Below are 25,864 nucleotides of genomic sequence, written 5' to 3'. Positions count from 1 at the left end.
AATATCAGTACAGAGAAAAAGGCAGAAGCAAAAACAATGTAAAATATAATCACACATATACATATATAAGAGATTTAACAATTTAAAATGCCACTAACACCAGCATACTTTAAAGAAACTTAGTTTTGCTTATGTCTTATTCTACATTTGGCTTCTTCCATTAAAAGGTATATATATACACTCTATTTCATCTAACAGAGTCTCAAGTGATATCTAAATTTTTACCTTCATCCCTGAATAGAATCTGGAGAGACCAAGAGAGACCTAATAATCTGAAAATTGTCAAAATATGTATTGAACAATATATCCAAATAGCAGTTAGGGAAATTCCTTGTAGAAACTGAATGACAAGTATAAGCAGGACAAGATCTTTTCATAAGCAGCTCATCCAAATTTCCCTTTTACAAATTTTAGTAGTATAATTATAACTCCAAATGTTAAAAAGCTAATGGCAGATTTTTTTTAATGATAGAATAATATGTAGCTCAAGGTCATGACCAAAGTGACTCAACCAATGCTTAAATTATTCGAATCATTTTATCCTTCATCCCATAGACTTAAGGGAATATAATTACTTAACTGAGTTAAGCAAACTAGGTAAATCAGCCTGCCCAATCTAGCCTCTTATGAGACAAAATTTAATACTTGCACCCATAATGAATTCATGAAAAGAAATAATAACGTTTTAATTTATTACGTCATGGGTTTGGCTTTCTCGAAAACCTCTTCCTCCTCTGCCAAAAATGGTAATTCGGTCAGAATTACAAAGTCCCTGAGAAGATTCATACAAAGTCTGAAGTAACTTATCAAAGCTGATAAAAAGACTCCAATGCAGCTTTGAGGTTTTCCTAGACACTATTAAACAGTCAACTACGCAGCTCAAAGAATGAAGCTACTCGAATGAATGAAAAAAATCCTAGACCGGTGCAGTGGCTCACACCTGTAATCCCAGCACTTTGGGAGGCCAAGGCGAGTGAAGCATGAGGTCAGGAGTTCGAGATCTGCCTGACCAACACGGTGAAACCCCGTCGCTAGTAAAAATACAAAAAACTAGCCGGGCCAGGTGGTGCGCGCCTGTAGTCCCAGCTACTCGGGAGGCTGAGGCAGGAGAATGGCGTAAACCCGGGAGGCGGAGCTTGCAGTGAGCTGAGATCCGGCCACCGCACTCCAGCCTGGGCGACAGAGCAAGACTCTGTCTCAAAAACAAAACAAAACAAAAACAAAAACAAAAATTAGCCAGGCGTGGTGGCGCACCTATAATCCCAGCTACACAGGAGGCTGAGGCAGGAGAATCACTTGGACTGGGGAGGCGGAAGTTGCAGTGAGCCAAGATCGCACCACTGCACTCCAGCCTGGGTGACAGAGCAAGATTCTGTCTCAAACACAACAACAAAAAAAGAAAAAAATCCTACCAAAATTCATGCCACTATAACATACATTATTATGCAAGTATCACTTGCATTGTGTAGCATATAAAATTTTAAGTAACGTCACATTAACTTTATGGTCAGTTCTTAATCATGTGCATTTTGAACACTAATGGAAATGTTTAATATTCAATTGGATTCCCTCTGCTATTCAAATGTTTTCTAGACACTATCATCACTTTGTGTGATCAAAAAATGCACTAGAGAATCAATATTTGCCTATGATTTAGCAGGACTGCTATTATTTTACAACTAACCAGTCAACCAGTTTGCAGTCCCAAACCAAATACGTGTTTGCAATACTATCTATAACAATGATTCCCACTAATTAGTTAAGGTTGACTAAAAGTTTCCAAAAGAAGAAACACTGGAGAAAAATTCAGATTGCAAAGAAAAAAACATAGTACTTTAATAACTCTTACTCCAAGGAGATCTAATATGTAAAAATCCAGATTTATAGCAAGACTTCAGTTAAAAAATAATGAGATTCTGAGATCTTTTAAACAGTTTTAATTCACATCAAATTTACTTACAGGTTTTCAGAACAAATAGTAAATTTTTAAAAATCCAGCTAGCTAAATATATAAGTTAAAGAACAGAAGAGAACTAGTATAAAGATTAATAAATATAAGTTTTATCATTTAAACACTACCTTTTAATATTTGAAGTTACTGAATAAATCATAAGCAATAACAAAATACAGAAAGTATAAAAAAAGAAAAGTTAGAGAACTGGAATAAATGAGGATGTGTTATTGAAACTCTTTTCTTTTAAATCTCTTAATACAAATTTCTGCTGACATCCACTAAACTCTTCAAGACTAAACCTAAAACTTTGGGAGAGAGTGGTTCAGAATCCAATTTTAAATTTCTGTAGTTCTGTGGTTTTTATTTCCAAATGATTCAACTATAGAGAAAATTTATTTTTAAAAAGATTTATTACATACATAAAATTAACCTCTTGTACAAATACAATTCAATTGATTATAGTAAATCGATAGAGTTGTATAACCATCATCAGAATCCAGTTATAGAACATTTCCATCATTCCAAAGAATTCTCTAGTTGTTATTTGTAGCTAATCCCTGCTCCCACCTCAAGTCCTAGGCAAGAAAGATCTACTTTCTTTTTCTATGTACTGGCCTTTTCCAGACATTTCACATAAATAAAATCATACAATATGTAGTCTTTTACATCTGGCTTCTTTCACTTAGCATAGTTTCTGAGGTTCACCCATGGTGTAGCATGTTTCAGAAATTGGTCCTTTTATTGCTAAATAGTTCCTCATAGAATGAATATAGCATATTTTGTTTAATTCACCAATTTATGGTGCTTTCAGATTGTTTCCAGTTTGGGGCTATTATAAATAATGCTGCTATAGGCATTCAGATACATGTCTTTGTGTGGACACGTTTTTGTTTCCCTTTTATAGATTCCTAAAAGTAAATTTGAGGTATCTGTATTTTTTTTTTCTTTCCTTTGTTTTTCTTAGAGATAGGGTCTTGCTTGCTATGTTGCAAAGGCTGGACTCAAACTCTTGGGCTCAAGCAGTCCTTCAGCCTCAGCCTCCCTATTAGCTGAGACTACAGGCATATGCCACCTCACCCAGTAGCCAACCGTTTTTAAAACAAAACGTTTTGAATTGTGAATATTCAGAACACAAACTGGATTACTGGTTCTTTCATGCCTAAATATATAAATTTAGCATAGCAACTTATATACTTTTCAGTTCATGGTTCCTCATTCCCACCATCCCAGCTCTAAGTCCCAAGACTGTAATAACTGAGGGGGAGCGGGAAGAAGGATACCAGGTAAATTAATAGTGTTTCCATAGCCCTAAAGTTCAGTGTTTTGTTACTACTGGAGAAACCTACAGAACCACGTCTGGATATAAATAAAAGGCAAAGAGAAAAAATGTTTTCCCCTACTTTCACAGTGTATCTAAATGGAATTTTTAATAGAATAAATGAGATATTCTGAATAAACGGCAAATAAATATAATACTTTCCTGTGAAGAAAGAATAATTCTAAAAAATAATTCAAATAACTTTCATTCAATTGTATTTCCTTTTTTTTCTTTTTTTTTTTTTGAGACGGGGTCTCGCTCTGTCGCCTAGGCTTAAGTTCAGTGGCTCGATCTCGGCTCACTGCAACCTCCGCCTCTTGGGTTCAGGCGATTCTCCTGCCTCACCCTCCCAAGGAGCTGGGATTACAGGCGCCCGCCACCACACCCAGCTAATTTTTGTATTTTTAGTGGAGACAGGGTTTCACCATGTTGGCCAGGCTGGTCTTGAACTCCTAACCTCAGGTGATCACCTGTCTCAGCCTCCCAAAGTGCTGGAATTACAGGCGTGAGCCACCGCGCCTGGCCCCATTCAATTGTATTTTCAAGTAACCTATAACTAGAGAATGGTATTTCTGCATAATATATTTCTATGTTTTAAAAAATGTATTCTCTCCTCACTCCTCCTATCACTTATATCAATTATGTAAGTTAAAAAAAAATCCAGGGTATACAGATTCAGGGTGATTTAATTTTTAAAAAAATTCACTCACTGTGTAATGCCCAATAAAAATTAAATAAGAAAAATCACTCTAGGAAAGCACTATTAAGAGGTAATGTTAAATCAAGAAAAATGTATCATTTGGTGACTTGAAAATTCTAAGGACAAATATCCTTACTAAACCCTGAATCTAATGGCTTAGCCACAAACTTGAGCTATCAGTGAATTGTTGCAAAATATTTTAAATATAAAGCAGTGGATATCTGCTTTTTCACAGGAATTCACAATGTTATTCCATGTTTGTGAATTTCTTTACAAAATTACAAAATAACTCCTTCAGAAATAGTAGTACATTATTGGTAGTACCTCAGAATCCTGCTTAGCTTTTGAGATAAACCAAGTCATGATATATTGGGTAATATGTATGGCCATGGGTATCATGCAGGATTGAACTGCCCAGTATTTGCCTTTTTCAATATTTACTTTGTAAGAACCTGACACTGTAGGTCCTCACCACACCAAAACCAGCAACATAAACTTCAATTTTGGGCAACTCATAGATCAGAAAAGTTAAACAAAACAAGAAGGAAAAAAACCCTCTATATACAATCACCCTGTTTATCTACATTTGATTTGTTTCATTCAAAATAAGCAGTCACTGCTTCACTATAATTTTAAGAATATATTTCTAGGAAAATTGGATGTTAAATGTAATAAAGGAATCAAAGGGATAACAAAAAAGTTTTCATAGCTACAATGATTTGAAAGCCAGTATTTTGGGGGAAAAACTAATAATAACTTAGTCCTGATGTTAAAAGTTGAAAATCCCCAAACCAGTACAAGTCAAAGTTTTTTGTGTTATCAATTAGCAATTTGAAATAGTCTTACTTCATAGCCCCATTTATATGGAAGTGATGGACAAACCTGATTTAAAATGAAGAATGAGAAAAGGATAATCTGAAATTATCCTCTTTTACTGTGCTCACTAGTTTTTGATCTCACAATGCAAAAAACAAAGGTATGGCAGGGAGAGGAAAGGGAAGTTGTCTTGTTTTTCTCTATACCTAGATAGTAAAATTTCAAAAGAAATAATGTCACCTAAAAGTAAATCAATAATTATTCTAACTAGGTGGCCATTTTAGGTCAAAAATTGTATTTCTGAGATCTCATTTTCTTGGCACACAATTATTGTTTACAATTAAGCTAAAAACTTGTTCTGGTATTTTATGACATCAGGAAAATTCTTTCCTCTCCAGGCAGAATGCCAAAAACAACTAGAAGCTAAATGCCTGCGCCTTCTGCTTCTGAGAGTCACAACTCTGTCTTGTTCAGTCTAAACTAGCCTTGCTATAAGAAAGGCAAAAAACTACTTTTTGTTTTTGTGAATACAGTATAAACTACTCAGAACCTGAAACGCCCATCTTAAGGTTTTAAATGACTAAAGACTCTATTGGTTCTGGCAGAAAATTCATTAGAAAACGAAACAGGTTGCATAAGACTTTTGACACAATTTACTAATAGGTATGGGAATTCAAGGTTTCTTTTAAAATATACAATGTTAACATTGTAAGTCTAATGAAAAATATGTATAATACAAAATGCTAAAATAAAAAAGGCAAACAAGGACATTTCATTCATAGCTCTGCAATACTCATTCATATGATCAGAGATGAAATCTTGTTATTATCCATTATTTGTCCTTCTACTTTTGATATGACTGAGAATCCAATTTAAGGATAACCACAAGCTGAGAGAGAGGGGAAAAAAGGCTGGGAGAGAGAGAAAAAAAGAGACAGAGTCGAAGAGACAGAAAGATATGCAGAGAATACTTACCTTCCTCCCCAAACTGATCATATATTTCTCTCTTTTTAGGATCACTCAATACTTCATAAGCTTCTGCGACCTCTTTAAATTTTTCCTCTGCCTGAGGAGATTTGTTCTTGTCCGGATGAAATTTGAGGGCTTGTTTTCGGTAAGCCTTTTTAATATCTTCATCTGAAGCTCCTTTCTCAATTCCCAAAATGCAATAATAGTCTTTCCCCATTTCGAATGCCTTGAAATTAACTTAGATTTCCCTTTGTAAAAGAAAACAGTGTCCCCAGTCTTAGCAATAGACAGATTCTAAGAAAAATAAACCAAGCTGGGTATTTTAAAAGTTAATCAGCAATTCAGCTAGCTGTCTTAAGGCAGCAAGCAGACAGCGTCTCTGTATTCAATCCTTCCCCAACGGCTCACTTACAGATAAATATACACTACACGGGAGACAGCCTCCTTCTAGATCCTCCCATTTTCACTACGTGTCTCTGTACTTTCTAGAACAGCAAATGCTACAGGACGTCACTTTCCCAGCTGCCTCTAGTCAAAGTACTGAGCTATGTTTTCTCCTCCTCCACGATTAACTATTCATTTTCCGACTGGCTCTACCATTTTTATTTCCTAATTAAACAGGCCAAATGGGTTAACATGCCAATATTTCAACACAGAATGTCACACTATATATTTATGTATTCCATACTAGGTGAAAAATCATTACAGTCATTAAACACCATATGTTAAAAGAAGTTAAAGTTAATATACAGATAAAAGGAAAGACAAACCTGCTTTAGGCGTTATTTAATTTTAAGCTATTTTTTAAGTATATAATATTAAAATACGGGTTATTTAAATTAGGATTTTTAAATAATTTACATCATCTTCAAAATTCCTGACGTGTATCAATCAGAAATGCCAGAAACTTTATGTACTAGTTTCACATTGTTAAAATATTATCTATAATAAAATTCAAATGCATTATTTTAAAATAAGTAAAGGACTTAAACATGATTTTAGCTAACTATTTCTAGTATACATGAGTTCATAGTTCTGGCAAATAAGTATTTATTTTTGAAATTTTAGTATCTGGATTTAGTTACTTCAACTAAACTAAAACTGAATGAGGTCCCTGCTACCCCTCAACCCCTGTCCCCTGCAGCCACCCCACAGGGTCCCTATTTAAAGAATTTTGGTGCTGCAGGAAAGCTAGAACAAAGTATCAGGTTACAGACAGTACATACTCATGTTCCTTACAAGGCTTAACTGCAACTGGATCAATGTAAAATTTGGATATGCCACTTAAGGGGCAGTAGTATGAGAAATATTTTTTTCTTTCAAAAACACATTTCCCTAATTATAAATATATATGCATTGTTGGAGATTTTGGAAAACACAGAAAAAAAGTTTTTAAAACTCTCCCTACAATACCATTTTAAGTAATCCCTGTTAAATATTGCTGCATTTACTTCTAATCCTGTTTTCTATGAATATTCATGATTATTTGCTGTAGTTCTATAATTTTTTGTTAACAAAGTTAGAACATAGCATTTATATACCCTTTTGATGCCTGCTTTTGAAAATATAACATATTTTGGGTATTTATGAGACATTTTCAATGTATATAACTCATCTTTTATCTCCTGTATGGTTTTCTCATCTTTTCAAAAATGTTCTCATTTCTATTAGAGAGATAGATTAATAAGAAAATGTCAAAAGAATTGCATACAGTCCAAATACCTTGAGTCTGTAAACATTAAAAAAACCTTTATGAGGAAAAGAAAACGTACATATATGTTTAGAATATAATAAAGGGTAATAATGTGTTAACCTTTAAAGAAATGAGAACGCCTACTCTATATGCCAAGCAATGATGATTCAGCAATTCTTTCTGAATGTTCATCTTTGTGCATTTTGACAGCTATGATTTTCTACTCTTTAAAATTCTCTACTTTAAAGACATCTTGACATTAGAAATGTATAACATTGATCTAGCCTACCTGTAGGTTACAGAGGTTTGTCAGCTATTTATCAATTTTTTTAGCATCACCAAGAAATACTCAATGTCAAAAGGTACTTTCAAATCCAAAACACTTAGTGAAAAATGCTAATACCCAAAGTCACCTTAAGACTCCCAGTTTTAAAAAGCATATTGCCAAACTGAAATCCAGTGCAAGGATCAGTATCGCACAGAGTAAAAACATAATAAAAAATCACCTATTACAAAATTCATTTCCAAGGGAGTTCCTTTAAATATTCATTACCAAAGGAATGGTGACTTTACTATTTAACAACCGGAAATTGTTCTGGTGGGTAGTGTTTGTAGAAAAAAAAAATACTTATTTGATTCAATCATTTTCAGAGAGCTAGGAATATTATCCAAACTTGACACAGTAAATTATTTTAGAGAACCTGAAGACTGGGTCTTTCACATTTGTGAGAAATTATATTATATCTTAACAGACAGAAAGAAATCTGGCTCCCTAGATACCGAAAAGGGTGAAAAGGGATTTTCACGTCTTCAAATATCACACACACACACAAGAATCATAGTAGTAGTAAAGTTGAAAAGCAAGAATTCACCTCAACATTGACATTTCAAGTTAGTAAGAAAGCAAATACAACTGTGATTTACGGCTATTAATACAACAATCTGGCTAGCTTTTGGTAAAATGAGCAGATACTTGCACACTTGTAGCTTTGTAAATAATTCAAACATCTGGCAATTGTAAAAGCCACTAAATATTATTTTAATAGCTCTATAAATACCACACCTGGAAATTTATCCTTAGAAAATAATTTAAAGACAATAATTATATTTACAAATATACCGACTGCAAATAGATGAAATAGGGTAAAGCATCAAGATGATCATCATTAAAAGTATATAGTACTTTGGAGATCTTTTACTCTTATATTCACTTTTTCAGACTGAGATGTCTTCTCTACTACTTAGGAGTTGAAATCCATTATACAATACGATCACTTTACATTAAATCTTGGTCATCCAAGTTTGTATGATATGAGTGCAGCAATTTTTTGGGGGGGGCGTGGGGTGGGACTGTCATTCCTGCAAATCATTATGACAAAAACAGGAAGAGTATGTAAGAGGGAGAGTAGTGGTAGCCTGTAGGGGAAATGGAACAGAGAAGAGCTGTGATCAAAGCTTATTTAATAAAAATTTTTTTAAAAATTATTTGTTTTAAAGGTAAAATAAAACCAAAAAAATACATAGAAATAGTCTATCTGAAATATTTAGAAATCACATAAATGCCTGCTTATTTGATGTTATAGGTTATATGAACGTGTGACGTTAAGTTTGAAGAGAACAAAAACCAGCTTGAGTTAGTAATTGACATACATTTTTTCCCTTAAAACTAAAGAATGCTGTGTTTTTAACAGGGATATAAAAATTAGCACTTGCATTTTTAAATTTTTACTTTACTACTCAAACATTGGTAAGATTATTCCATGAAGACATAATTCTCTTCCCTTTATTAAAAGAAAACTACAGTCAGGTGAGGTGGCTCATGCCTGTAATCACAGCACTTTGGGAGGCCAAGGCAGAAGGATCACTTGAGCTCAGGAGTTCAAGACCAGCCTGGGCAACATATTGAGACCTTATCTCTACTAAAAACTAATTTTTTTAAAAAATGGAAATTAATATAGTATTTAACCACAAAAAACTAAAAGTATAATTTGTCATTCAATTGATGTCATCCTCATCTTCTACTTTGACTTTATTCATATATAATAGAAAACAAGTTTTCTTTTTCCAACTCACAAATCATTTCTCAGTTTATAATAAAATAGTACAGAAAAAGATAAAATGCCATGAGTCTCAGAAGAAATTACATCAAAATTCAGATCATCACTTAAACGCTTGAGGACAAATGACTTCTCATATTTTATCAACGCACCTGTGAAAAACTTTTCTTGGCAATATTTAATTCTTAAATAGATCACATTTAGTCCTAAAAATTCTTTTAATTTCTTTTCTTTTTTTCTTGAGATGGGGCTTGCTCTGTCACCCAGGCTGCAGTGCAGTGGCACAATCACAGCTTACTGAACCCTTGAACTCCTGGGCTCCAGTGATCCTGCTGCCTCAGCCTCTCAAATAGCTGGGACTACAGGCCAATGTGACAACATCTGGCTTATTTTAATTTTTTATAGAGACCAGGTCTCACTATGTTGCCTAGGCTAGTCTCCAACTCCTGAGCTCAAACAATCTTCCTCCCTTGACCTCCCAAGATCCTGGGATTACAGGCATATAAACCAGGGTGCTTGGTCCTTGAAATTTCGATCCTGGGATTACAGGCATAAACCAGGGTGCTTGGCCCATGAAATTTCGTTCTTTACTTTTCTTTTCTTTTTTTTTTTTTTTTTTTTTTTTTTTGAGACAGGGTCTCGCTCTGTTGCCCAGGCTGGACCAGACTGGAGTGCAGTGGCACAATCTTGGTTTACTGCAACCTCTGCCTCCTGGGTTTTAAGAAATCTCTGCCTCGGCCTCCCAAATAGCTGGGATTACAGGTGCGTGCCACTACGCCCAGCTAATTTTTTTGTATATTTAGTAGAGACGAGGTTTTGCCGTCTTGGCCAGGCTGGTCTTGAACTCCTGACCTCGATCCACCCACCTCAGCCTCCCAAAGTGCTGGGATTACAGGCATGAGCCACCACGCCCGGCCATGACATTTCTTATACAGTGATTCATATTAGAAAATTATGACCTCCATTTCCCAATACTTCCTGTCCAAGAATAAGCAAATAAACTGAGGCTCTTTTATACTCTGTTAATAGTGCTTTTAGATATTTGAATATATAACCTCAGAGTATATAAAAGTGATTATAATATTTGCCAAGGTGAAACCCAGGGAATATTAATATAGTGGTTAAAGCACAGATTTTGGAGCCGGAGTGCCTGGGTTAGAATCCTGGTAACACTACTTACAGCTGTAAGACCTTGAACCTAAATCTCTCTGACCTCACCTTCCTCATCTGTCAAATAGAGTTAACTCTGTTAACTGTTAAGCTGGTAACATTAATACCAATTTAGGACTGTTGTGAGGATTAAATGGGATCAATGTGTGATATACTTAAATGTGATTGGCACATAGTGAGGACTACCAAAGTGTTAGCTGCTCTTATGATGATGATAATCTCATATGAACTTGAATTTTTTTTCCAGAAAAATTACTACACCATATGTATAACAAAATGTTCTTATTTACAAGCATACATGCACACACACTCACACATACACAGCTGTCCAACTGGTATTTCTAAATATTCCAGTTAATATTTGCTACTCATTCATGTTGATTTTGTTAAAATTTAAAATCATTAAAACTTCCCATAGGTAGCATTCATTATATTTCAATTCCAGTGTTTATATTCTTAAAGTATATATCTTTGATTTTGGAGTCAGAAGATCTGTCCAGTCTTAATATCTGTCGATGCCTCACATATCTCACTTGTACTAAATTACTTGAAAATTACCTAGGGGAAACCATTATTTATCAATTCCTCTTAAAGGGCTAGCATAAAAGAATAAAGACTTAAGTATCTGAATACTTGGTTTCCAATCTCAGTTATCCCACTTAACAGGTGAGTAACTTAGATAAATCATTTAAATTATCTGAATACCTAACTCACAAAGATTATTGTAAGAGTCAGATAATACATGTGACAGCACTACAATTTATATGACATCTACATATAAATTATTTTCAGTATTTTAAGCTATATAAACTATTTTGCTACCACTTGGATGTTTATTGACAAATAGTCTCCTTTGACTCAGGAAGTTTTACTTGGCATAAAGCATTACAATAACTACCAGATTCACCCCCAAAGGAGTCTGGCATCACCCAAGATCATGCCTCTTGCCAAGTTCCCTTATCAGACCATTATCTCTGAATTTTACTATCTTCTCACACAGTGTTTAAAAAAAAAAAAAAAAAAAAAAAAACCTGTTCTATGCCTTCCCCATAATAACATTTATATAACACTTTACAGTTTATAATATACTTGCATATGCTTTCTCACATGTAATCTGCACATACATCTGATACTCAAGTGATAAGATTTCAAAGAGCTTTTCTATAACTACAGTCTAATAATGAGCTAAGATATTCTTGACAATAGTTAAACATACACTGTTCCAATATTAACATAAAACTAGAGGGTACTAGGCTGTCTATCCTAATGTTTCACCTGTTTTTAAGATATCTAAATAGTTATATAAAATCAAATTATTGGCCATTTAATAATGGACTATATCTTACCTCTACATATATAGTTTCCTAAAAAGCCGGTAAGCACTAAGAGGCATCATTACCATAGATTGCTGTAGAGCAAATGCTTGATGTAAGTCTGGAACTCAGACCCCCAATTCTCATTCCTGTGAAAAGGTTCCAGAGCATAATAGTTAAAATACCTATCAATTTTGTGATGGCTGCAAATGCAACTTTGTCTTTAGGGGAAAAATAGGGAAATTTTTATTTATTTATTGTGTGTTGCCAAGATACAGACCCATAAAATCTACTTATTTATTTATTTAGAGACAGGGTCTCACTCTGTCGCCCAGGCTGAGGTGCAGTGGCACGATCTCAGCTCACTGCAGCCTCGACCTCCTGAGCTCAAGTGATTTGCCCACCTCAGCCCCCAGAGTAGCTGGGACCACAGGCATGCGCCACTGTGCCTGGCTAATTTTTCTATTTTTAGTACAGATGGGGTTTCACCATGTTGACCAGGCTGGTCTAGAACTCCTGGCCTCAAGCGATCCACCCACCTTGGCCTCCCAAAGTGCTGAGATTACAGGCGTGAGCCACCGCGCTCAGCTGAGAAATTTTAAAGAGATTCACTTATTACCTTATCTATTTTACAAGCTGAAAGATGTAAACTTAAGGCAAGTGTCTTTAAGACATTAAATCCTATCCATTTAAGCTTAAATTGTTCTAGAAATCCTACTCCCCCATGCCCCTTACCTATAAATGTCCTTTCTTAGAAAATGGCAGTAGTTTGGATTCATATTTGGAATTTGTCAATAGTATCTGACTGTCCATTTTATAGTTTTGATGGATACACAAACTGTTTTAAAAGTTGGTTATCATAGTGCACATTTCCTATGAATAAAGTATTTCAATCACTCAGCAAATACTTATGGAGTGCTTATTTTGTGTCACACACTATTTTAGGTGCTGTTAACTAGATAGACATTATCCTTGCTCTCATTCAACTCACATTCTAGAGGGGGAAGACAAACAATAAAAAGTTAATAATGAAATGAGATCGTTTTAAGAGCTTTAAAGATAGTAAAACAGAGGCCGGTGCGGTGGCTCACACCTGTAATCCCAGTACTTTGGGAAGCTAAGGACCGCAAATCACTTGAGGCCAGGAGTTCAAGACCAGCCTGGCCACCATGGCAAAACCCCATCTCTACAGAAAATACAAAAATTAGCTGGGCATGGTGGTGCGCACCTGTGATCCCCAGCTACTCAGGAGGCTGAGGTGAAAGGATCATTTGGGCCTGGGAGGTGGAGGTTGCAGTGGGCCAAGATCACGCCACTATACTCCAAACTGGGTGACAGAGGGAGACTGTCTCAAAAAGAAGAAAAAAAAAAGTTAATTATTATCCTCAACTTGGGCTGGAGTGGTGGGGATAAGAAAGACTTCAGAACAGAAAAATGTGAGCAAAGTCATTAAAGACTGATAGATTTTGAAAGAGAAAGGGAGAATTTGCAATTTGGATCAGGAACACAAAGTCAAGAAGCAAAAGAGCATAAAATGTATTTGATACAGCAAAAATACTGGTTGAGATTAATGCATGCAAGTTAGGAAGGCTTGCCCTAGGAAGCTGGCAGAAAATAAGTTATGGTCAGATTGTTCAAAGTTTTTATTTTTTATTGGGACAGGGTTTTACTGTCACCCAGGCTGGAGAGCAGTGGCATTGTCACAGATCACTGCAGGCATGATCTCCTGGGCTCAGCCTCCCAAGTAACTGGGATTACAGGCTAACGTCACCACTACGTCTGGCTAATATATATACATACATATTTTGTAAAGACAGGTTCTCACTATGTTTCCCAGGCTGGTCTCGAACTCCTGGGCTTAAGCAATCCTCCTGTCTCAACCTCCCAGTGTTGGGATTACAGGCATGAGCAACTGCACCCAGCTGAAAGTTTTTAATGTCACACTTGATGACTGCTCTTTCATGCTCTTCAAAAAGCACTAATTCAATAGTTTGGTCTTTGAAAAAAAATTACTTGAAGAGGTTGCTTCATTTCTTAAGTGTCCATTTATTTCCAAACCAATGAAATTACTTCTCTGGTTGTCAGTAAGGTAAAGGGTTCTTAACAAAGTTTCATTAATAATTTGTAAGCTTCCTGGCCAGGTGCTGTGGCTCACACCTGTGGTTCTAGCTACTCTAGAGGCTGAGGCAGGAGGATCACTTGAGCCCAGGAGATTAAGATTGCAGTGAGCCGCGATCGCAGTCCACCCGGGTGACAGACAGAGATTCTGGCTCAAATAATAATAATTTGTAAGCCTCCAAGAGCACCAACATAAGATGGCAAACTAACTTGAAATGGTTAGTAGGAAAAAAAAATTTTAGTCATAATTCTCTGTGGACTATTGTCTGTATCATCAAAATTTCCATTTTATCACCATAGTAATGTTACTAATTCCCCAGGTTTTCAAATTTTGACACTGTGTCATGGCTTGGTTTTATAATACTTTCCCTGAACGAAGCACTATAATATACACATTTAAATTTTTTGTCTAGTGGTCTTTAAAACAATATTTTAAACTAAGTTTAAATAATTAAAAAGTATACGCCTTTCAAAAAATAAGAAAATAAACTTGCTTTAAATGTATAAAAATTACTAGATTTGGAGACACCTAGGGATCAGACATATTTTATACTTAAAAAAATAAATCAGCCAGGTGCAGTAGCTCACACCTGTAATCCCAGTACTTTAGAAGCACGAGGTGAGAGGATCACTTGGGCCCAGGAGTTTGAGACTAGCCTGGGCAACAAAGTGAGAACTCCATCCCTACAAAAAAAATTTACAAATTAGCCAGGCATGGTGGCGTGTGCCTGTAGTCCCAGGTACTCAGGAGGCTGCTGAGGCAGGAGGATGGCTTGAGTCCAGGAGGTCAAGGCTGCATATGGGCCATGATCATGCCACTGTATTCAAACCTGAGTGACAGAGTAAGACCCTGTATCCAAAAAAATATATATATATATATACACACACATATACTTTCCTTTTGGGGGGCATATAGAACTAACTTATTCTAACTGGGATGAATAAAATATTCAAGCAACAACTAGCCCTTCTTTCTTACCCTCTTTTACAAGAAGTCCTTAAAAGCTTGCTAATGACTAGTGAATGTACAGTGAGCTAATATACTTTTCTGGCATTCTGAAATAATTTAAAATAAAGAGTTTGTTTTTGTTTTATTTTGTTTTTTGAGACAGACTCTCTCTGTTGCCCAGGCTGGAGTGCAATGGCACAGTCTGGGCTCACTGTAACCTCCACCTCCCGAGTTCAAGTGATTCTCCTATTTCAGCCTCCCAAGTAGCGGGGACTACAGGCATGCACCACAACACCTGGCTAATTTAAAATGAAGTGTTCTTTACACTGATTTTAAACACTGAGTTAGGCCCAGGATGATAGCTCACACCTATAATCCCAGTACTTTAGGAGGCCAAGGCAAAAGGATCACTTGAGTCTAGTAGTTCAAGACCAGCTGAGCGACATAGTGAGACCTCGTATCTACAAAAAATAAAACAAATTAGCCAGGTGTGGTGGCATGCACCTATAGTCCTAGCTACTTGGGCAGCTGAGGCAGGAGGATCACTTGAGCCCAGGGAGTTGAGGCTGCAATGAGCCATGATCACGACGTCACTGCACTTCAAGTCTGGGCAACAGAGCAAGACTGTCTCAAAACGAAAAAACAAAACCAAAAACACCGTATTAGCCAAAAAGTTAAAAAAGAGCTACAGAGTTTCTAGATCATTTCAAATGGGTCTTTATAAACTAATATTTCATTATAACACTTTTCCTGTGTTGAAAGATCACACTATTTAGACCAGTGCTGTCCAACAGAAATATAAAGCAAGCTACAAACGCAAGCCACATTTCTAGAAACTATATTTTAAAAGTAAAAAGAAACGTGAAATTAATTTTAATAATGTATTTTATTTAACCTAGTAAATCCAAAATATTATAATTGCAGCATTTAATCAAAATACAAATTATCAATGAAATACTTTACATTCTTTATTTTTTGTACTAAATATTTGAAATACAGTACATATTTTACACTTTGACCTCAATTCAGATAGGTACATTTCAGTAGCTTAACAGCCTCATGTGGCTAGTGGCTACTGTGTTGGACAGTGCAGATCTAGCGGTTCCTTCTAGTCAGTAGTGTTATAATCCAGTTTTTCAGAAACCTCAGCCTGTGAACCTCAGCCCAAGTATACCACATATACATACATACCTCTCACATGCACACTTAGGGTAAATAAAGTCTTAACAGGTGAACTCTAAAAAGATGTTCATTTTTACTTATAAAATAGTATTACATCGTTCATCTATATAAAAGATGTGAGCATTTTTTCCAAAATAATACTTTACACTTAAAGTAGTAGGAATGGATTTACACATACTTAGTTGACATATACTTTCACAATGTTTAACTGTAAAAGCGACACTAGGAAATGAGGAATCTATGTGATTTTCACTTTTATGTTTTCTAAAATGTCTCTTCTCATACTCTTTTCTTATATGTGGCCTGAGATGTTACCCTAACTGGCTCATGAGAAAAAGGAGAGTAGTTTAAAAAAAAAAAGAGAGAGAGAGAGAGTTTAAGGAGTACAGAGAAAAAAAAATGTCTGTAGCCCAAGAGATAAGGCAGGAGGATATGCAGCTGTTTCACTGAACTATTAGGCTCTTAGTCAAGACTGCAACAGATTATTTAGCAAGTTTGTTCAGCTAATTGTTTACAATTCTCAAATAATTTTTTTCTTTTCTTTTTTTTTTTTTTGAGACAGTCTTGCTCTGTCACCCAGGCTAGAGTGCAGTGGTTTGATTATGGTTCACTGGAGTTTCAGCCTCTGGGGCTCAAGCAATCCTCCCAACTCAGCCTTCCAAATAGCTGGGACTACAGGCATGTGCCACCATGGCTAGCTTTTTTTTTTTTTTTTTTTCTTTTGTAGATACAGGGTCTCCCTATTTTGCTCAGGCTAGTCTTGAACTCCTGGGCTGAAGCTATCTTCCCACCTCAGCCTTCCAAAGTGCTAGGATTACAGGTATGAGCCATTGTGCCTGGCCTCTCAAATGATTTAATTTAAATCAGTACCAGACTTTAACTATGAATTATCTTTATAGTATATTGCATCCATTAAGACATAATCATCAAACCACTGCTACCATGGAGACTTAACTATGATTCAAAGACTTTAATAATGGCTAACAAATACAAGTATTAGAACATTTATATAAATAAGCCAACATGTCCTATAGCATTTGCCAACCACCATAAAATTCGGCCATTGATTACCTAATCCCAAATGCATGAGCTTGAACTATTGTAACTGTCTAAAGAAGGATATTTATAGTAAGAGAAAAAAAATAGGATCTCTAAAATAATTTAACTGTAAATGGATGGGTTTTAATGTTCAAGTTATTAACATTTCAAAAATATAACCTTTTTATTATCTAGGTCAAATCAGCATACCAAGCCAACCATTACTGAGACCCCGCTGTGCTATACTATTACATGTAACATGAAGGATACAACAGTATAATACATAGTCCCTACCGTTAAGGAGTTTATACTATAACTAGGCCAGGCACAGTGGCTCAAGCCTGTATCCCAGCACCTTAGAAGCCCAAGGAGGGTGGATCAATTGAAGTCAGGAGTTCAAGACCAGCCTGGCCAGCATGGTGAAACCCCATCTCTACTAAAAATACAAAAAAATTAGCCAGATGTGGTGGCACACACTTGTAGTCCCAGCTACTTGGGAGGCTGAGGCAGGAGAATTGCTTAAACCCAGGAGGTGGAGGTTGCAGTGAGCCAAGATCGTTCCCCTGCACTCCAGCCTGGGTAACAGAGTGAGACTCCGTCTCAAAAAAGAAAAAAAAGAAAAAGGAGTTTATACTGTAACTACATAAAGTAATACGTACTGTCTATTGTTGCTTTTGCCAGACAGTGGTAGAGCTGAGTAGTTGCAGTAGAGACTGTATGGCCCACAAGGCCTAAAATAGTTACCGTCTGGCCCTTACCAGGAAATGTTTGCCAACTTCTGCTTTATACAAATTATTCTTCACTGGAGGGAGAGGAAAGTCTAAATAAAGCACTAAACATGATAAAATTTTATTGCATCTAGCAAACTTTAAAAACTATAGTTTTTACAATAAACACTCAGAAATACGCCAGGCGCAGTGGCTCAAGCCTGCAATCCTAGCACTTCGGGAGGCTGAGGCGGACAGATGACCTGAGGTCAGGAGTTTGAGACCAGCCTGGCCAACGTGGTGAAACCCTGTCTCTACTAAAAATACAAAAATTAGCCAGGTGTGGTAGCACATGCCTGTAATTCCAGCTACTCAGGAGGCTGAGGCAGGATAATCGCCTGCACCTGGGAGACAGAGGTTGTAGTGAGCTGAGATTGCACCATTGCACTCCAGCCTGGGCAACAGAGACTCTGTCTCAAAAAAAAATAATAAAGGTCAACATGCTTTTGCTTGTCCGACGGTAAAATGAAACTTACATGCTGATTCTCAACCTGGACATAAATGCTAAAGGGAATATATTAGAATATTTAAAGTGTGAGGTGAAATGCTTATCAAAAAGGGTGGCATATGTTTTAAAAGGCAGAGAAAGACTGTTTTAATAATCATACCTCTGTATTGTTCCCCTTGACCATTCCCATCTAATTCATCGTTTCTAGTCATAAATGATTTTGGTTATTTCCCAAAAACAAAATTTACCCTGAAGTAGTTGATTCTTATTTGTTATGTTCTATAAAACCCATAGTTATGTTCTATAAAACATTTGCCATGGTTATGTTCTATAAAATCCATAGTTATGTTCTATAAAACATTTGCCATGGTTATGTTCTATAAAGTCATCCCAAATGCTAAATTAGAGAATACTGAATCATCGTCCCTAAGGGAAATACAGGTTAGGTTCCTGCCAGGCTCTGGTCACATTTCATCACTGATCAATACATAACCTCTTCTATGTGTATTTCTGTTAAAGACACCTTAATAATATATATTGTTGATTCACTGACATTGAACTCATAGCCAACAGAACTATGACTCATGCCTGATAAAGCTTACCTAACACGAATTTTCTCTGTAAGGCACATCACAGCCTTCTTGTGCTCAGCAACACTAGACAGCACTTTAGCACTATGCTTAGAGGCCATTTTAAATAGTAAAGTCACCAATAAAAAAAAAATAGCACAAAAATACAAAAATGTGGCACTAAATGGACCATGAAGAGGAGGTTTAGAAGTATGAGAGCTGAAACATGAGGGCAGAGCACTGACTTGTTCAACCTCAGCTAGTTCATTTTTTCTGTGCAGAGATGGTGGGAGGGGTCGCACTATGTTGCCCAGGCTGGTCTTGAACTCCTGGCCTCAAGCAATCCTTCTGCCTCAGCCTCCCAAGGTGGTGGGATTACAGATGTGAGCCTCTGTGCAAAGCTCAGCTAGTTCTTAAATTTTTTGCCACTCTGAACATGCATATGTCTAAAAATGACCTTGAAAGCATTTTGAGTATTCATTTTGGGGTTACAAATACATTTAGGTGAGTAGGCAAATTCATAAACACAGAATTGACAAATAATGAGAAACAACTGTATAATAATATTACTGAGAATTTTCTGCATTAACCATAATCAGTTAAAAAAAATTGTTTTTGAACAGTAACATTAACAAGTACACAGGCACCAAAGTTAATACCTTTGAAGTGATTATTTGTTATATATAAAGCAAGTAGGTTATGTGTGTAGGTATATTTCCCTCTTCCCTACTCCAGGAGCCCTTCACCTAGCTTACTCCTGCTTTGAGACTCACCCTGTAGTTGGGCTTCTGTGAAGCCCAAATTTGGGTTAGATTCCCCGGAACTTGAGCTCCTACAGTTCCCCCCATATCTCCACTGTATTACACATCACCTTACATAACCATCTGTGTGTTTAATGCCCTTCCACTGGATTGTAACCAGTGGGGTCTTGTTTTATTTTATTTCTAGAACAAGGTGTTTACAATACATTGCTGTTCAATAAACTTTTACTGAATGAATGAATCACAAAGAGATGAGTAATAACAAAAACCTAAAGTAGGATGACTATGATATAAACAGACCAACAGGTAGGATTAAGTAGTAAGAAATAGCATCTGTATAATTTGCCCATCAGCTGGATATAGGGAAGAGGAAGGATTTCAGACTGCCCATTTCTGGATTGACAAAGGTGTGCACAGTTGTGCTACTAATGAAAGTCTAGAATATAAGAAGAGTACTTTTGAAGTGGAAAGACAAGCTCTACTGTGAACATTCCTGTAACCTTATTAATAACCCCTTCATCTACGCTACTTCAATAGTTGATAAGTTTTGCTGCCTAAGACTGCATTCCTAGTTACTTATTTCTCTGGCTAACTACCTCATTAAAATGTAAGACAATATAAGGTAAATTTTATTTAACTTTTGACTCTCCAAAAACCAGCACAATGATAGTGTTGCATCTCTAAATCAATCTTGGAACTACCTATCATTGGACTTAAGCGATTCTCTTACTTAAAGCTGAAGGCATCCTAACACCACTAGTGTCCAAAAACCAAAAGATAGAAACTATTTCATGAAGGATACAGAAAAGTAAAGAAAGATGATAGAAAAGTATCTGTAAGAGTGAGAACAATTTTGGTTTCAGTAGTAATAGTTAACCCTGGTAAGCACTCAAAAAAAAATTAACAATGTGCAAGCATTATTCTAAAAACACATGTATCCTCATTGTCTCTCAGAATTCTATGAGGTAGACAGAATTGTGACCAATAAAAGTAGAAGCCAGAATGCAGTAAATTGACCATTAAGAGGGAAATGAAAATGAAATAGTAAATTTAAATATTTCTAAAAAGCTGTCTGAAGTAACGGACATAGTGGTGTAACAAAGAAAGGATAAGGGAGGTTTTAAGATAGTCCAGAGAAGAAAACAATATAGAGGAGGATATTTAAAAACATATAAGACATCTAATAAAAGAATTGCTTAAATGACATCTCAAAGATAAGATTTGATGTGATCTGATACCAAGAGTACCAGTAGATGAGACTTGAATAAAATTAGAGGTGGGCTCTGAGATCAAAAGGAAATAGACGACAATTTATAAATTTGAAAGTAAAAGGACTAGGAAGACAAAGAAATTCATATACAGTATCAATACTCTGTTGGGATCAGGGGACATCCACTGCTAAGGATTCAGAGTAAAGTAGGGTGTTTGATAAGAATGGTGGTATTTCAGTATGTCAGTTATGGAAAATAGGGAAGCAGCTGATCAGAAACAAACAATTACTAAATCCCACTAAGGACCCAGCTGAAACCAGAAACCATCATAAATGAACATTCATTTATTTACAAATTTTTATTACGGACCTTTCATATGCCAAGGCACCTTTCTAGGTGCTAGGGATACAGTATGAACAAAAATCCCTGCCTCATTCTCTGTACATTCTAGTGGGGGGAGAGATAAAAATTTTTAAATACTGTGAGTTGTGTTAGATAGTGGTAGAAGATAAGAAAAATAAAGCAGAAAATGTAAATAAGGGTATTAAAAATTTAGATGGGGGGCCAGAAATGATTTCAGATTAAATGATATTCGCACCACTATCTGAAAGGAAAGGAGGAAAGCTATGCATCCGTTATGCTAGAACTTATCGGATAGAGGGAAATATCAAACACCAAAGCCTAGAAGTGAAGGAATGCAAGGCATCTTTGAGGAACTGCAAGGTGGCTGAGTCAGAATGATAGAGATGGTGAAGGGGTTGAAAGATGATCAGAGAAATAACAGTTGCAATACAGAGCCTTGTAGGCCACTAAGGACTTTGACTTACATTCTGAGGGAAGATACAATGCCATTGGAGAGTTTTATGCAGACTGATAGGTCACTTTGATTCTTAAGAGCGTGGGAAAGATGGTGGGCAAGGGTGGAAGACCAATAAGAACTGATGGGCACAGTGGCTCAGACCTGTAATCTCAGCACTTTGGGATGCTGAGGCAGGAAGATAGCTTGAGGCCAGGAGTTTCAGACTAGCCTGGGCAATATAACGATACTCCACCTCTACAAAAGATAAAAAATGTCAGCCAGATATGGTGGGCACGTGCCTGTAACTCTAGCTACTCAGAAGGCCAAGGCAGGATTGCTTGAGCACAGGAGTTTGAGGTTACAGTGAGTTCTGATTATACCACTGCACTCAAGCCTGAGTGACAAAGTGAGACACTGTCTCTGGAAAAAAAATTATTTGTATATATATACACACACACACACACACACACATTCAGGTGGTTTGGCCCACGATGTAGCAGTGGAGGTGATGAGAAGTGGTGAACTTCTGGATATATTTTAAAGGTAGAGCCAACAGATTTCCTGGTGAATCAGACAGGGGATGTGAGGAAAAACCAATAATGACACCAAAGTTTTTCAACTTCAGCAAACAGAGAACAGACTTGCTACTTACTAAAATAGAGAGGGGAGAAGGGAGAAACTGGGGAGTTCAATATTGGACATATAAAATAAAGATGCATGGGGCCAGGCGCAGTGGCTCAAACTGGTAATCTCAGCACTTTGGGAGGCCAAGGCAGGAGGATTGCTTGAGGCCAGGAGTTTGAGACCAGTCTAGGCAACATAGTGAGACCCCATCTCTACAAAAAATTTAAAAATTAGCCAGGTATGCTGATGCATGCCTGTAGTCCTACTACTCAGGAGGCTGAGGCAGGGGGATCACTTGAGCCCAGGAGCTCAAGGCTGCGGTGAGCTATAATTGCACCACTGCACTTCAGTTTGAGGGACAGAGATCCTGTCTCTTAAGAAAATAATAAACAAATAAGATGCATGGAAATTCCAGTACGCAGTTGGATATGTGAGTCTGGCATTCACAGCAGTCCAGACAAAAGACAAAAATTTGGGAAGAGTGTAGGTGATATTTAAAACCATGAGTCTAGAGGAAATTACTAGAATCAATGATAGGGTAAAAGGGCACAAGGATTGAGTCCTAGCATTCACAAATGCAGTAGTAATAACTATTACTAGGAAAGTGGGGCCTCTCCCTCACCCCTGAGATGATCCTAATTATTCTAAGCCAGTATGACACTTTATATAGACTAAGCCTGTGACTCAGCTCTGGTCAAGACAAGGCTATAAGATTGGCAGTTGTGGGCAGGGGTGGAGGGTAAGGTTGGTAGCAGAAACTTTCCCCTTCCATTTAACAATCATGACTGCATGATACCTGGAACTGTGGCAACCATTATGCAATCATCAGGGAAGTTAAGTCAAGAAGCTGAGGATGGTAGAGGGCAAAGATGAAAAAAACATGGGTACCTCATCAATTGTTAAGCTGCTAATCAACCAGCCTTAGAGCCACTCTACCCCTGGATTTTTTGTTATTATTTAAGCCACTTAAAAAGGGTTTTCATTACTTGTGGTCAAAAGTATCTGGATACAATAATCTCATTTAATTTTCAAAACAATGCTTAGGGTGCCAAAGAGTAAACAAACTCAAAAAAGGTTAAAGAATTTAGCAAGATCACGGAAGTAGCAAATGGTGATTTGAAGTTCATCTGACTCCAAAGTCTATTTGAACTGATTAAGAGTTGTTGATTTAAAGAATGGACACTACTAAAAGGCAAAGGGGAGTGGGAGTTGAGAATTACTGAAGTGACTGGCAAAGAAGGAAAGCTAGCAAGTAAGAGATGGAAAGAAAAGAGAAGTGTCAAAAGACTAGAGGAATGGAAGAAGTACATTAGGAAACAAACTGACGAGGTCATCTTGAGCAGAATATCAGACTTGAAGATTTTTATTGTTTGAGTTGTCTGGATGAAGACTAGATGCAGGCTGTGGCCATAAGTAGTGAGGAAATCGCATTCTGAGTAGTTAAGGATTAATGCAGTAATATTTACTACATAGCACACATTATTTTATGCACTTGGGATTCAGTGGTATGTGATCTGAGATGAAGTTCCCGAGCTGTAACCTGGCCAAAGGCTTGAAGTCTTTACCCCAAGATATAAACAGAGCAAAAGAATCAGGCTGACAATAAGGATGACAATGGCTCACATTCATGAGCTTGTTTCAAATAATTTAACACACACTAGGAAATTAAATATTTGATGAATGAATAATCCATCTGATCAGCTTCTCCCATTCTGACTCTTCAAACCATTGCTTAATAAGCTACAGGCTATTATTGGTGAGACTAATACAAACAATTGTCTGAAAACAATAGGGAGTCTCTGCAAAGTGATCCATGGTTTCATTCCACCTTCACTCACTAGCATGCTCAAGACAAGACGGTGAGATATATGTCTATTTTGTTTACTACTGTAGCTCTAGCACTTAGAACAATGCCCAGAATTCTTGTTGAATTGAATAAATGAATAGATTAATTAGGACTTACTAGATGCCAGGCATTATTTTCATCTCAAAGGTAAATAAGATAGCTCCTGCCCTTGATAGTTTACTACCACTTAAAGGCTCTAAGTAAAACCTCTCAATCTTCATTTATATCAAAGTGCATAGTTAAGGAGCAAGGCTGCTAAGAATCTAAAGGTAATATCTGTCCTGGATAAAAGGAGTTTAAAGCTTAACAAGCACTTAAATTTTTTAAAATTACCATTCTTGCTTGAAAAATTAGTATTTGTATTATTGCTACAATTAGATAACCTGGCATACAATGATTATGATAAATCACAGAAAAACAGTACCTCCAGATGTTTCTTCTAAAAAAAATTAATTCCTTTTTCTTAAGTACACGTCCCTTCAAATTTTTTTTAAATGAAGTGAAAATATCAGTTAATATGAAGCAACATAAAAGAACAAATGGAATCAGAAGGCAAATTCCAAAGAGATCACTGCTATAAATAGAGACATGGAAATGTCAGAACAGAGAAGCAAAGTTCCACTAAAAAACAACAAAATTGTTATACCAAATGAGTCTTGTATCTCGAACCCACCCACTTCCAGTTAAGGATTTCACTGGCAAAGATCCTTATCTTTCAATAACCTATTTTCAGAAGGAAACGCTGTCAGTAAAGGTAGACATCCTGATTATAAAAATTAAGACGTTTTTGGTTCTGTACAGATTCTTCTTCCTCTTGTACCTAAGAAGCAGAAAACCTCCAACCCAAACACCGATGCTTCATATAGAAGATATTTCACAAAATAAAAGAGCACTGGATTAGGAATCTAGTCTTGGCTCTGCAATTAATCTTGGCACTTTGTAGAAGGCACTCAGCAATCTGTGTTAGTTTCCTCTAACATGAAATGAAACAAATGGGCGAGATTACCTTCAAGGTCTTTCTAAGACTGATATTCTAAGAAAAGTTTGTGTGAAGCTACCCTTCAGTGCCATCTGGCCTTAAAGGCCCTCCACATTCATAATCATATGTAGCTTTATAGGAAAATGTTAAGTGGAATAAGTAATTCAACTTGATATTTATTTAACTTTTACCAACATAAAAGTATACTGGGCAAACCAAAGAATAAGACCCGGTCCTTGACCAGCCCTCTTTTACACAGAGGGGAAAAGGGAGAGGACAAAATTTCTGTATTCATAACATTTACTACAATCTAGCCAGGGAAACAAAATTTAATTCACTTTAATTCCTCAAATATTAAATATGTTTTGTGTAAAAGGGTAGTTTTCAAATCTTGATGAGTAGAATCGACTATGATGCTTACTTTCTAAAAAAAAAAAAGAAAGAAATATAGATTCTCCAAAACATGATTCAGTAGGTCCAGGTAGGGCTAAGGTATCTGCATTTCTGAAAAGCACTCTTGATGATGCTGGTGACCTTTTTGTTAAGAAACTCTGCCTTAGTCTAGCTAACAAAAAGTTTGAGT

At 36.4% G+C, this 25,864-nt stretch overlaps 2 protein-coding genes across 5 annotated transcripts in view; one reads left to right on the top strand and one right to left on the bottom strand.

Annotated features, from left to right (window-relative positions):
* The window catches only part of DNAJB4 (DnaJ heat shock protein family (Hsp40) member B4), a 37,501-nt gene that overhangs the window by 7,471 nt on the left and 4,166 nt on the right, over positions 1–25,864 (bottom strand). For all 4 annotated transcript variants that reach the window (XM_050805634.1, XM_050805646.1, XM_050805641.1 and 1 more), the window contains exon 2: positions 5,764–6,005. In XM_050805634.1, coding sequence (XP_050661591.1) covers positions 5,764–5,974 — 211 coding nt within the window. In that variant the 5' untranslated portion in view covers positions 5,975–6,005. The remainder of the gene's footprint in view (positions 1–5,763; positions 6,006–25,864) is intronic.
* The window catches only part of FUBP1 (far upstream element binding protein 1), a 60,997-nt gene continuing 43,911 nt past the window's right edge, over positions 8,779–25,864 (top strand). The window contains exon 1 of the mRNA XM_050805383.1: positions 8,779–8,788. The gene's annotated coding sequence lies outside the window, so the exon portion shown is untranslated. The remainder of the gene's footprint in view (positions 8,789–25,864) is intronic.

Source organism: Macaca thibetana, chromosome 1 (genome assembly GCF_024542745.1).
Source record: "Macaca thibetana thibetana isolate TM-01 chromosome 1, ASM2454274v1, whole genome shotgun sequence".
Taxonomy (NCBI): domain Eukaryota; kingdom Metazoa; phylum Chordata; class Mammalia; order Primates; family Cercopithecidae; genus Macaca; species Macaca thibetana.
Note: the sequence above shows the minus strand (reverse complement) of the source record. Positions and strands in the feature narration are given on the sequence as shown.